Source organism: Pollicipes pollicipes, unplaced genomic scaffold (assembly GCF_011947565.3).
Source record: "Pollicipes pollicipes isolate AB1234 unplaced genomic scaffold, Ppol_2.1 Scaffold_4740;HRSCAF=5597_pilon_pilon_pilon, whole genome shotgun sequence".
NCBI classification, from domain to species: domain Eukaryota; kingdom Metazoa; phylum Arthropoda; class Thecostraca; order Pollicipedomorpha; family Pollicipedidae; genus Pollicipes; species Pollicipes pollicipes.
The window spans coordinates 14,672,687-14,686,663 of record NW_023596545.1 but is presented as its reverse complement, the minus strand read 5'-3'; the positions used below and the strand labels follow the sequence as shown (position 1 = coordinate 14,686,663).

At 57.6% G+C, this 13,977-nt stretch overlaps 1 protein-coding gene across 1 annotated transcript; it reads left to right on the top strand.

The window, feature by feature from the left end:
- Nucleotides 1–10,544: 10,544 nt before the first annotated feature.
- Nucleotides 10,545–13,976, top strand: LOC119097963 (E3 ubiquitin-protein ligase RNF165-like; the record flags this gene model as incomplete). Its single annotated transcript, XM_037220901.1, has 5 exons — nt 10,545–10,585; nt 11,516–11,621; nt 12,114–12,278; nt 13,364–13,446; nt 13,934–13,976. Coding segments are annotated over exons 1-5 (438 nt in total), but the record flags the coding sequence as incomplete, so codon positions are not given.
- Nucleotide 13,977: the final 1 nt, after the last annotated feature.

Here is a 13,977-nt window from a genome sequence, read left to right as displayed (position 1 = left end):
CCGTTAACGAAATCAGAGTGAACGATGAATGTTTGCACTCTTAAACACGCAAGCTGTTCTTCGAAGCGTCAAACCAGTCCGATTAGAACGGGGCACGGACATGTTGGACAAAGGCGTGCATAACCATTATCGCTGGACAGGACGGACGGGCTTTTCACGCCACAGCGGCCGCCAATTGCTTGGAGATCGCATTTTTTGGCGGACCATTCCTTCCCAAACGGTCTCGTCCTGACCGACTGACCTGTTTCTGGCCTACCGTCTGTATTTTGTTTACAATTTCATCTAGTCCAGACCAGGTGGGGCGGACCGGATTGCATCGGACGGGACCAAATGGCATTGTCCTGGACTGGGCTGGACTGGATTGAGCTTGACAACTGGAACAGGAACTAGGTATTATGGGCCCGGAGCGGATCGAAGACCATTTTGTTCTGGGAAAATTTTGTGTGCCGTCATTTGATGATCTGTGGTGTCGAACTGCTGAAATGGTTTGTGTTTTTAATCTTCATGTAAGGATTTTGGTATTCCCGTTAAATTGTTGGATGGTTTACTAGTTTTCGGTAGCCCTTGTGCTTACACTTATGTTTTCTTTCGTACCTTGCTTGATGCCTTAGGAAATTGGTGATTGGTGTATGTGAAGAGATACAAGGGTGTAGTACTGGTGAGGTGAAGGAATATTTGCGCGTTATGGGAGGACTGTTTCTTTATATTTGAATACGATTTTTCAGTTGTTCGTGTCCCTTTGACCTGACCTTGCGGCAGGTGGCGTGTTGTCACTTGGTGAGCTGATTCATTGGCGAAGACGTTTGGTGTCGCACAGATACAATCCAGGTTGGAAACATTTCATTTGGTGAACAACCGCTCCTGTGTCAAAACAAGGCACATGTCATGCCAGTTTGACTTTTATTTCAAGACACTGGTAAATCTACCTACGTGCCCATCTGGGAAGCTTAGTAAGCTGCAAAAACTATGTACTCATTCAGATTAAGAGAGCAAAATGAAGACCAAAATAATGTGCCAGAAAGTGATATTCCAATTTCAGCAAGTTTGAGTACACCTGGCTCAACTATTCAGAGCTATGTGCACATTCAGCCATGGTCAGTTGGTGGCTATAATCATATGCTTGCATCTGCTCCACTTTACTATGACAGTGCAGCTCATGGTTTTGCTGGAATGCCAATGGATGAGTATCCTTATTTGGTACCAGATGGACCGAACCTTCACCCCTTCCTAGCACCTTCAAGCAATCAAGAAGTATATAGCTCCTTTGGAAACCAGCCAACAAACACACATCACAGAGGTAGGTGGTGCTGCATATGCCATGCCTCAAACTGGGTATCTTTATGCTTGAGAGGCTTGCTTCATGGGCTGAGCAGTGGGAGAAAACTCAAGCTCATCAGATCAGAAGTCATCAGAAGTCAAATAGTGAGATAGAATCAGAAGATCAGAAGTCTGATAGTCATAAGAAATGACATTCTTGCATTAAAGCTTTTTGCTACTATTGATTTTTGTTGTTAGAGACTAGCATGGCCTCCTGAAACATAAGTAGCTGTCCAACAGCATAAAAGCCCATAAACCAGAGAGGATATAATGAGGATGTGTCTTGTATATGGTGAACACCAGCATGTCCCTTGTTGTCCTAATAGAGGCAGTGTAATAAATTATGCATAGCCAGCTGAGTTGTTATTGTGAGGGATATAACCATGTGTTGATTACAGCTTGAAGGTTAAAACAAGTGTGGTGTAGGATGTAGATGAGGTTGAACAAACTCCCATTGACAGTATGCCTTCAAGATGCCTGCTTTTCTCTAATGCACCTGAAAGCACCTCCAGTTCACCACCAGTCAGACAAAAATTATTTATCTTGGTATGGAGATGAGAATATCAGTTTTGAAACTGAGGGTTGATATGAAGAAAATATAGACTTATTGGCATTTGTGAAGAATATGATATACTTATTTGCCTATATTTACAAGCAAATGAGAGAACACTTTTTAAGTAACACCATGTGCTGTATTTAGAACAGTCACCCTTACTAGCATGCATCACCTAAACAAAAACTGGAAGCTATAGCACTGAAATATTTTGCAATGCTGCAGAGGACTAATGCATACTAAAGTATTTTCTGATGTGCAGCCTACTTGGCAATCAAAATGGACTCCTTATAGGTACTGCTGGGCAATCAAAATGGACTCCTCATGGGTACTGCTGGGCAATCAAAATTGACTTCATGTGGGTACTGCTGCATGCTCATGTCTGAATATTGATCAATCTAAAGTCTAGGGTTTGGAATAGTACAATGATATTCTAGAGCTATGTTAATGAATTCATCTGGTACCAGCTTCATCATAATTACTTGCGAACAAAAGATTATAAACTGCCATGATCAAGCTGTGCTGCATGTGTGTGTGTGTGTGTGTGTGTGTGTGTCTGTGTGCATGTGCATGTGCGTGTGTGTGTGTGTGTGTGTGTCACAATGTCAGTGTTATCCATCGCAATACTGCACAGCTTTCAAAAGCCAGAAGCATTGGAAAGTACCCCCCAGATTCTTACCTTGAGTCTGATATTGCTGCAGGCCCATTTCATGTAGCTCAGTGTTAAAGAAAAGTATGTGTGGCAGACTCGGACAGTACCTGTCAGGATACTGGAGTGCACAATAATTGCTGTTTTGGCAATGTGTAATGTGTTGGACTGGGCCACATGTGGGGGTATAGGAAAAGATTGAACCAGTGACTTATTTGGGTATTATCATGCAATCACCAGCTAGTCAAAACAGCTGATGATGGAAAATTATGAGATTGGTTCTGTTCCTGTTGCCATTGCATGTTGTTGTGGGTTGCTCTGTGGCATAGGTGACTTGTGACCATGGCTTCAAGACTTCTGGATATGGTTTGTCTTTGATATGAGCCTCTTGCACCTGATTGCATCTGCCCATCAGCAGTCCATTGAAAAACAGGTTGGAGTTAGGTGCCCTCCATGTGGTGCTCCCCAGACCCTGGTCCAGCCAGGGCTGATATGCATATGGACTGGATGTTCAAATGCCTGCCAGACCTGAGTAGCTTTCTAGGCTTGATGGATTAGAATGTCATTGGAAGCTTTTTTGTCATTAAATCATAAATCATTAGAACCATTCATGATCCAGTGCCCAGATATGGAAGCAGCCATGATTCAGGTCAGTGGCAAAGATGCACTCTGTGGAACCATTGCTGCACATTTTATCATGTGAGGCACAAGTAAACCCAGCTTTTAAGAGTTTCTTTTCTGCTCCCCACTCTTCCTCCCCCTCCAGCTCGCCAGCTCCCTCCCCCTCTCACCAATCCAACACTTATCCGAGCACCACTGCTCAGACATTCCTGTTTAAAAAGGGTCAGAACGTATTTTGTATATGTTTGGTAACCCACCTGGGCTTTTCTCGTTAGATACACGCCGTCACGCTCGTCGGCACACGCTCAAGCCATGTTCACAACAAACGTCGTATTTTTTCTTCGCCCTTTTGAATCAAGATCGTACGCTCGCTATCAAGCTTCTCAGGTGGCGCTTGTGCACACGCAACAGCGCTCCCGAATCCTCGAGTCCGTTAAAACGGAGGACTGCTCCGCTGGCATGAAGCGGGGCCATGTTCTCTGACCGAAGGCTCTATTTAAAGGCAGGCCATGTCCGTGACGGGGACTGCTAGTTGGCACATGGGTATTACCGCGACAGGCCGGTCACTGCCCAAATGGTGCCATTCGAACCATTTTGAGAATGACCGGCCTCGAGGGAGCCGGTCGAGTAAGGTTACCGAAGTCAGCCTGGAACCATGGATTTGCCACCGCTTTAAGCATGCGTACTAGCCAACTGCCCCACCGAGGAGCTTGGGATGAGTCACCAAGTGCGCGCGACTGCCGGCAGGCTTCGGAGGAATGGAGGACGAGGAGCTGTTGGCCGACGCCCACCCCGTCGACGTCCCAGAGCCGGGCGCTGGCCCCATGGACGGCGCCGGCTGGGGCGGCGGCCCGAGCGGCGGCCGGCGGAGCGGGCCGCGCCGGCCGCCCTGCCGGCCGATGCCGTCGGCGCCGCCTGTCGCCGAGTCGCCAGCACGATCCCGCGCCGACCGCAAGCGAAGCCGGTGCGACAGCAGCGGCGGCCAGGGCCGGCCGTCGCCGTCGCCGTCGGGCCGCGTCAAGACGGAGCCGCCGCCGGCCCGAGCGGCCCGCGCCGCGCCCGCCGAGCGCCGCCCCGGTGAGTCGCCGCACGCCGGCTGCACGCCCGCCGGGAAACGGCCGCCCGCTGTGGGAGGACTGTCCCTGCCCTGGTCTGTATCGCCAGAGAGCGGCGGCGTGGAGCGCGGCCTGTGCCGTCCGCTCGCGGGGGTGTGATCCGTGCTGTCGCGTCCGCTTCATGTCGCGCTCGCGTGCTGACTGTGCGCTCACACCAGGAGTCCCGCCCGCGGAGGTGACGCGCCGCGCGGCCAGTGCGGCCAGTGTGGCCACCGGCGGCACACGGCTGTCAGATCACGTGTGGCGCGTGACTGGCAGTCGTTACACAGCCCTGTGACGCCGGCAGGAGGCCCGTCTGCGCCGCCGCCGCGCCGCGAGCCGCCGTCGGAGCCGGAGCCGGAGCCGGAGTCGGGGCCGACCCCGGCCGGCGCGGCGGGCCCGTCGCGCTCGGCCGCGCCCGACGCGCCTGACCTGCAGCTCAACTGGTGCTCCGATTCCGAGTCCGACTCGGACGACTGTCTGGTCGAGTGTGTCCGCGAGCGGCCCAAGGTCAGAGGCGTGACGCGGCGGTGACTCACCGATGGGCGCCGGCCAGCCGTGTTGTGATACTTCGTAGGGTGTCCCTTGAGAGCAGTGTGGGCCGTTTCCAGTAGCGTTTGCCAACTGTCTGCGTTTTGCTCGGATGGCTGATGCATTTGTCAGGCTCTCTTCTGTAGAGCCCTGCTCTTGTTTCGCCTGTGGTTTGCCTGATCTCCGTAGGATCCTGCGGGCCATTTATTTATTCCTGGCAACCGTGGCGTTTGTTCACCTGGTCCATCATAGCTGCCGCCCACATGCCAACATTTGCCAGGTGTTCTTTGTCGCGGGGCTTAACTAATTCCCACGTACCTTGATGATTTCTATGTTAGCGTGGGGTGTTCCATGACAGTATCCCCGCATTAAATTATATTGGCAATACGGCATGCGCACTTGTCCTGCGCCACGCTCCGGTTCGGCCCTCGTGCGGCAGCTGTCACTGCGGGCGCCGCAGCACTGGCGTTTTGGCCTGGTCTGACCTGCCGCCTGACTGAGCCGCGCCTGCCCCCAGAGCTCGGCGGTGGAGGTGGTGGACCTGACGGCCGAGTCGGAGCCGGCGGGAGCGGCGCGGCTGCCGCCCGCCGTCCGGCCCTCCTGCAAGCGGGCCGCCGTGGCCGACACCGCGGAGAGGAGCGAGCCGGCGGCGCCAGCTCGCGAACGCCGGTGGGTGTCGGTCGGGGCTGCGGCGCGGCGCTCGGCTGTCGCCCACTGGCTGGTGCGCCGGGAATCCCCGGGCTCCTGTGAGCTTCTGACGCAATCTGCCCAGGTAGCCATGCAGGCTCCTGGCTGTTTCCGGCGTAGCGGGCTGCGAGTCATTGTGGTCCACGTCTCGAGGTCAAAACGGTCAGACAGGTCATCTGGCATGGTAGCACACTGACCGGCGAGCTGCGGTTGAGGTGTACACGCTGACCGGTGAGCTGCGGTTGAGGTGTACACGCTGACCGGTGAGCTGCGGTTGAGGTGTACACGCTGACCGTGAGCTGCGGTGAGGTGGCTGACGGTGAGCTGCGGTTGAGGTGTACACGCTGACCGGTGAGCTGCGGTTGAGGTGTACACGCTGTCTGGCGAGCTGCGGTTGAGGTGTACACGCTGACCGGTGAGCTGCGGTTGAGGTGTACACGCTGACCGGTGAGCTGCGGTTGAGGTGTACACGCTGTCTGGCGAGCTGCGGTTGAGGTGTACACGCTGACCGGTGAGCTGCGGTTGAGGTGTACACGCTGTATGGTGAGCTGCATGTGGGGTGTACACGCTGAGTGATGAGCTGCGGGGGGGGGGTGTACACGCTGGCTGGTGAACTGCGGGTGAGGTGTACACGCTGACTGATGAGCTGCGGGGGGGGGGGGTACACGCTGGCTGGTGAGCTGCGCTGGAAGTGTTGGTAATAGTATGCCGTGGCGTCATGTTGGCCGACGGTCCGGGACCCGCCCGGCTCAGCTCAGCAGACCTGCCACCTGCCAGCTTGGGTTTGCCAGCTGCGCTGATGCCACGCCTGCTGCCTACTGACGAGTAGCCGTTGTATTAGCCTGGTCGCGTGACCGCTCTGTCATTCCATTTGTTCCGGTGATGATGTGGCGTTATGTCTCGGTAACTGGCTCTGACCCCTAAGGACTTTCGTCTTGTGTGGCCACGTTGGTCGTCTCCGCTTGAGTCTGTCTTTTGTAGCTGTTATGTGTGTCGTTCCCACTTGGAGTCTGTTTTTGTAACTGTTACGTTGGTCGGTTCTCACTCGAGTCTGTTTTTGTAGCTCTTTTTATCTAGGTTATCTGTCACCGCCAAGCGCTGCTAATCCATGTTCGCGTTTTAGCCTGGGTGCCTTCCCTCTAGTATCGGCTGCCCACATCCTAGCGTTGTCCCGCCCTTCTTGCGTCACCTGAGGCAAGTCAGCGCCCTCCGCGCGCTCCCCGCCCCAGCGCGGCAGCCGCGCCGCCTGTGACAAACCCGCTCCCGCCAGCAGGGGCACGTCGGCGCGCACTGAGCCGGTGTGCGTGCGGCCGCGGCTGGCCGGCGCGTGCTGCACCGGCCGGTGAGGCGGCCCGGCCGCGCACCGAGGCGCGCCGCCCGCCGCCCCGGCCGCCAGCCGCGCACCAGTGCTGGGCACAGTCACCCGCCGCCCGCCGCCGCCGCCGCTGCCGCCGCTGCCGGCCGCCGCTGCCGCTGCAGCCGCCTCCAGCTCGCTCCGAGACCTGCGCTGTCCACCAGCTGGGTCAGTGACGATGCGACCGGACCGGACAGGTTACGATCTGGTGCTTGTGGTCTGGGATGTGTGCTGATGTGGTGGCTACCGGTTGGTGGACAGTGATGGGGGAGGTGAATTTGTTTTGCGCCAAGATTTGCGTATCACATATTTGTGAAAATTTAATACTTAAGTGACTCATTCTCAAGATTATACTGATTCAGAGTCGTATTTGAAGAAACGTCCCACGAATCCGTGGGAAAACTCAGTTCGTGTTGATGTCCGTATTAAGTATGAAGTTCGAGATCAAATCGCAACTTCCGTGACAAGAAATCCGGGGAGATATCGAGCATCTGTTTCTGATCATCCCGTGCATCTGTTTCCAAGCATATGATTATGTTGGTAGCAAGGGCGAAGGCATGTGACGTCATAAAGCGTTTCAAAGCCGGGCGCCGTCTCCCACGGGATGCATGACCGGTATCTGTAGAAGTGAGCAGACCGAGGAAGCCCGCTGTGGTGAAGGCTGCGGCGAGGCCGGCGCTCTTGGCCTGATCAGTAACGATGGTAACACGCCGTCAACATGGGCAAAGTGCCAAAAGAAGGCAGCGTCAGACATAGGCATCAGGGGAGAAGAGCGCCACACTTTCAATTGAGTTGCAGAGGAAGACTAGATGCGGAGAACTCCCTCGCAGTCATGCATATGCGGGGAAATTTGGATTTATCGATGACAAGGCATATAACATGCACAGGAGGCGACAAGCCCAAGAATGTTGATATTTATGTGGGGAGATGGCGACGTCCCAGACCATATTGCTGGGCAGATGGCGACGTCTCAGATCATATTGCTGAGGAGATGGCGACGTCCTGGATCACATTGCTGGGGAGATGGAGACGCCTCAGTCCATATTGCTGGGGAGATGGCGACATTCCAGGCCATATTGCCGGGGAGATCGTGACGTCCTAGACCACATTACTGGGCAGATGGCGGCGTCCCAGACCATATTGCCGGGAGATGGGGACGTCCTAGAACATATTGCTGGGCAGATGGCCACGTCTCAGACAATATTGCCGGGGAGATGGCCACGTCCCATATCCAGCGTCTCACATCAGAAAGCAAGTTTCCCCGCGAGGTGATGGTGTAAGTGGCCATCTTCCCAAGAGGATTAGCGGAGCTCACCTCGACCCCGCTAGCGGTGAAACGCTTCGTTTGTCCTCAGGCAGATCAAAGTGGTGAAGGTTGCCCTGGAAGCGGTTTTGTCTCATCATCACCTGAACATTCATTTCCCCTTTCCGTATTTGGTCACGTGATAGTCAATCATAAAGTACCACTTGCATGAAATGAATAGGTGCATGAAGAAACAAAACCGCCCTCGGTGTACAAATTTCTGGATATTTTGATAGTTCCGACGAGAAACCATGGTTTGGGGTCCTGCTTATGTCCTATTTTCGGCACATTTCAGCTTTGTAACAAAGTCGGTCCCCATCTAATAATGGTTACGTGAAAAGGGCTACTATGCAGATCTATGACCAGTTCGAACATCTCAGCTGTGCTCAGTTGGAGATATCGGGGCATTAATCGACAGTATATGTACGGAGGAGAATGGAAAGCAGCTTTTGACGTGCAGTAATCTGAAGAAGCCGTATGGTATCGGCCCCCGGGCACGGAGGTGCGCCGACCAATCGTCAAGCGTCTGCTAGCATGGTGGTGGAACGCGGGTACGGGACCGGTGTGGCCGCGGAGCGCGGACCAGCGGGCCGGTGTGACCACGGAGCGCGGGCCAGCGGACCGGTGTGGCCGCGGAACGCGGGCCAGCGGGCCGGTGTGACCACGGAGCGCGGGCCAGCGGACCGGTGTGGCCGCGGAACGCGGGCCAGCGGACCGGTGTGACCGCGGAACGCTGGCCGTTGACTGGCCACAGATATGGGGTCTAGATAAGCCGGGAAACTATAGTTATGTCTGATTATATTTTGCGTCACATATGACGGGACGCGTAGCTTCATCGTGTCTCAGAAATGAAGTGATGCTTCTCACACGGTCACAGGTGAACACAATGCTAAAAGCCGGGGGCCGGGCCCAGCAGCAACAGTGTGGGCGGCCCGGCATGCCGGCGGAGCGTATCGAGGGTCGCTCTTTACCTTTGCTAACCAACCATTACAGTGATGACTGGTGCATATGTACGATGCCGTACCTCGCCAGCGTTCACTACATACGTGAGACGCTGCAACTGCTTGAAGAGACCGGCGCAGTTTGTAGCCCGAAAGATGAAGGCATCCTGCGGCTCCCCAGCTCCGACCAGCAGAGCACTGTGGGGGTGTGATCGGTCACAGTTTGTACCTCGAGAGATCCCGCGCTCCCCAACTCCGGCCAACAGAGGACTGTGGGTTGTGATCAATCATGTGGGAGGCTGGCAAACACGGTTTGACAGATAGCTGAACATACGGATCCGAAAAAAAATCGTTCGCGAACTTAGAGCCGAAGGCTCCGGACTGGATGAATGGGGCAAGGGTGCCGCGCGGTTGCGCCTGGCGAACAAAGGCGGGCTCATATCTCAGCAGCACGGACCTTATCGTCATTTCCGATCAAAGAAAGTGTTCCACATTTGAAGAATACCGAGGGAAACATCAGCTGTGATGAAATAAGATCAGTTATAAATATTGGTATACGTTTAAGTGGAAAAGACCTATGGCGATAGCACAATTTCTCTATTTGGTATATATCCTCCCACTACGTCCTTGTTTGACCGCGTCATCGTACCTTGCACTACACTGATTGAGAACTAATTGACGGCCGTTTTTATCTGGAAATTGTGTTCATGAACGCCGTATGTCAACGACTCGACAAGTGTTTTTGGGCATTGACCGCCGCGTGGCTAATGGATGGCACAATTGAATGGTGTTATGGCGTCGTGAACGCCTGGTGACCTGTAAATCCTCGAAATCCTCGAACTCCTCGAAAACGTTGCGCATTAGGGTCACGGGCGCGTAGCTCAAGAACTATAAGGGCTTAGGGGTCGTAAGAAGGGTAGCGCTGTGAGCTGCACCGAACGATCTTCATATGGCTATTTCAGTTCAAATCCCATGCAAATGTTAACACTAGTTTTAAAGCAGCTTATTTTCGATCGTTTTGTTCGCTGTGGAAGACAAAAGTCGGCTTCCAAAAAGCGTTTCAGTACATTATTGAAAAACTCACAATTGGTGAGATTTATGTACAGCACTTCGGCTGAAGTCAATTTCGTGTTTGTTGTTTGTTCGTGTGCCATTTTCGCCCGTAATCATGTTCGCTGCGCCTTGGTTGATCCCTGCGCGTCACCGTGGCCGGTTGTTGCCGTTCGTCACCTGCCATTCTGCAACGACCGGCGCCGTTCACTGGCGCCGCTCTCGGGACAGGGGGTCTCTCCGGGCCGCCGCCGCCGCCGATGCCGTACCAGACGTACCCGGGTCGTACCCGACGCTGTACGCGCCCGGGTACCCGCTGCCGTGCAGTCCGGCTCAGCGTCCGGCCATGTCGCCACTGCCGCCGCCACCGCCGCCGCCTCCTCCTCCGCCACCGGAGCTGACCGTCAACCCGCGCCACTACCGGCTCTGCATCAGCATCAGCGCATGACCGAGGCGGCGCGCGCGCAGATGGATCTGCACACCAGGCGAGTGTGTGGCGCCCGGCTCGGCCGGCCGCCCGGTTGGCTGGGAACTTCTCTCTCTGTGCTGTCGGGTTGTGGCTAATCTTGCCTTTCAGAATGCCGGCAGTTGTCACTCTGCCTTTTTTTGATTTGCGGGCGACTGGTGTGCTTCGTGTGGCCAAACAGTTAGCTATCCCTCTCTCCGCGTCCAGAAAGCTTTGGCCGTGTGCGTCCCGGCGAGCTCCCCCCCCCCCCCCCCCTTGTTCCCCCCACCCCGTGCCCCTCCCACTGCTCACCGGGGCCCCGTGCCGGTCGCTGATTTTCTCCTCCGATGGCAGGGCGCGTGGCCGACCGTCGGCCGGCGGTGACGCGTCCGAGGCGTCCGGTGCCGTCCGGCGGCCGCCGCTGGCCTGCCAGCACGCGGCGCCGTCTGCCGAGCCGCCGCCGCCGCCGCTGCACTGGAGCCGCGGCCGCTGCCGCCGCGCCGCGCCGCCTCGCCCGCTGCGCCGCCGCCGCCAGCCCGCCAGCCGCCGAGTGTGGCCGCGCCGCGGCGGCCGCCCCGCCGCGCGCCGCCCCCGCGCCGCTGCCGGCCCACGCCGCCGGCGCCGCCATGGCGTACCCGTTCTCTCCCTGCCGCGTACCTGAGGTGAGCGGCTGGCCACGGCTGGCGCCTGTCGGCCGGCATGTAACCGCCCTGAGGACTGCAAGACGGCTGAATCCCTTTGTTCTGACGCCGTTGACGGCAGCGTTGTTGGCTTTGACAGCTGCTGGTGACGGCCCCTCTCAGGTGGCTTGCGGATGTGATTGGTGGCGGGCGTGCTCTGGACATGAGTTGGGTGACCTCGAAGGTTGTACTGCTGCTGTGGACTGGACGGTAGTTGCGTCCGATATGTGTTTTTCTGTTATTGAAGACGACAGCGGCGTCGCGTCGCTCTAGCAGGCCTCCGTTTGCAGCTCGGAGGTACCGCCGCATCAGTACCATTACGTGCCTCACGCGCACGTGCAGCCCATGGGCTTTCACGGCCTTCACATCTCGATCTCGGCGCTGCAGCCACATCCGGTACGTGCCGGCCCGCTGGCGTCGTTGCTGCGGCGGCAGGCGGGCTGGCTGGTCCCTGACCCACTCCCTTCCCGCCGCACGTTACCCCAGATGGTACTGGATGGTCCTCGATCTTCCACTGCCACCCAAATAGTGTTGTGTGGTCCTCTGGCCGTCCACTGCACTCCAGGCGTTAGTTTGGGGTCCCCTGACCGCCACCAATAAGTACATCCGTGGTGCTGGATGGTCGTCTGATCGTCCTTCAGTGTCCCCAGATTTCTGCTTGCCCCCCCCCCCCCTCCCCCTTCACCGTATCAGCACCGTCGCCGCTGTTCCCGGGACGGTGTTACGTGGTTGCCGACCCCCGCTGTCCCACGGGTGATAGCCAGCGGCTCGGCGATTGCTCACCCCGGGTAACGTCGGAGGGATGCCCGGCCCGACACCTGCGCCCCGGCCTGCGCCCGCCGGCCGTATCGGGACCCGTGCCTGACGCGCTGCCGCCGCCCGTCGCAGGGCATGTCGGCCGGCCAGCTGCTGCCGCCGCTGATGTCCGGCATGGCGACGGACGAGCATTACCTGTACCTGATGTCGCAACTGGAGTCTGCCCGGCATGGCGGCGCGCAGCCGGGCGCCTCGCGCACTCAGATCGAGCGCAACACACTGCCGCACCGCTACAAGGTGAGGCGGCCGGCGTGCCGCGGTCCGAGGGGGCCGGCGTGCCGCGGACCGAGGGCGGCCGGCGTGCCGCGGTCCGAGGGCGGCCGGCTGCCGCGGTCCGAGGGTGGCCGGCGTGCCGCGGTCCGAGGGCGGCCGGCGTGCCGCGGTCCGAGGGCGGCCGGCTCGCCGCGGTCCGAGGGCGGCCGGTGCCGCGGTCCGAGGGGCCGGCGTGCCGCGGTCCGAGGGCGGCCGGGTGCCGCGGTCCGAGGGCGGCCGGCGTGCCGCGGTCCGAGGGCCGGCGTGCCGCGGTCCGAGGGCGGCCGGCGTGCCGCGGTCCGAGGGGCCGGCGTGCCGCGGTCCGAGGGCGGCCGGCTGCCGCGGTCCGAGGGCGGCCGGCGTGCCGCGGTCCGAGGGCGGCCGGCGTGCCGCGGTCCGAGGGCGGCCGGCGTGCCGCGGTCCGGGGGCGGCCGGTGCCCCGCAGACTGCCGGCTGGTTGGCGTCCGCGGTACGGGCTGCCTGACAGGCTTAAATGTGAAGGCTTTGCGGGGCTGGCGAGCGTGGTGGAAGCCCAAAAAGAATGCAGAGAATACATAAGCCGGTGGTTTGTGCCGGCCGTGATTGTATTGACCGCTTGGCTTTTATGTTGATATTTGGAAATGGCTGTTTCAGTCTTCACGAACGTCTTGAATCGCATAACCAGATGGCGTGAATGGCTTATACCGCGCATGATTTCCTTGGTACTGAATCGCCTTGCCTTGGCGTCAGTTTGAGGTCGCTGTGACACAGATTAGCCGCAACGGGTACTGCACACCGTTCCTTCTGGCAATGACAGTTTGTTGCGACTAGCGCCGCCACGCAACAACACCTGGTGTCTGCGCCGGCGTACGTGGCCTGTCCCGTTAGCGTTATCTGGCGTAGGGCGGCGCCGTTTCTGCTGAGTTCCTCCAGCTGGTCACCGGTGGTAGGCGACTGCGCTTTCGATGGGCATAGACCTTTCGATTGTGCGGGATCCTCGCCGAATGGATTTCAAAGATGCGGGGACCCGGCCACGTAAGGCGGGCGACACTACAGGTGCGGTGCTGTCATCTGCCGGCTCTGTCCCACAGCATCAGAAAACGAGGACGGAGACGGGCGACATCGAAAAGTGCACCATTTGTCTTTCCGAGTTCGAGGACGACGAGTGTGTGAGGTGAGTGCGGGAGGACGCGTCTGGCGCGCCCTTTTTAGTCAGCTGGTGACGGTGATGTCAGGCATCGCTGATGTCTCGCTCTTTTTCTTCCGAATAAAGGGACAATGTTATCTTCGAGATCTATCTCAAAGCCATTTGCCGCAAATGCCTAAAAATCCTCAGTAGAAAGGGTCTGGTCGCACCGTTTTGACGGCCCTCGTGAGTTGGCGCGCCTGCGTGTCTGTGTGTTGTGTGTGTGTGTGTGTTGGTGTTGTGTGTGTGTGTGTGTGTGTGTGTGTGTGTGTGTGGTGTGTGTGTGTGTGTGTGTGTGTGTGTGGTGTGTGTTGTGTGTGTGTGTGTGTGTGTGTGTGTGTGTGTGTGTGCATGTGTGTAGGTGTGTGGCTCGATGCGGTCTGCCGTGCCTGGCCGCGGCAGCTGGCCGAAGGCGCCGCCGCCACCGACCGCAGCGCCCTCTGCGCTTCGCCTCACACCTGGCCCGCGTTTTCAGGCGGCTGCCCTGCATGCACCTTTACCACATCGACTGCGTGGACC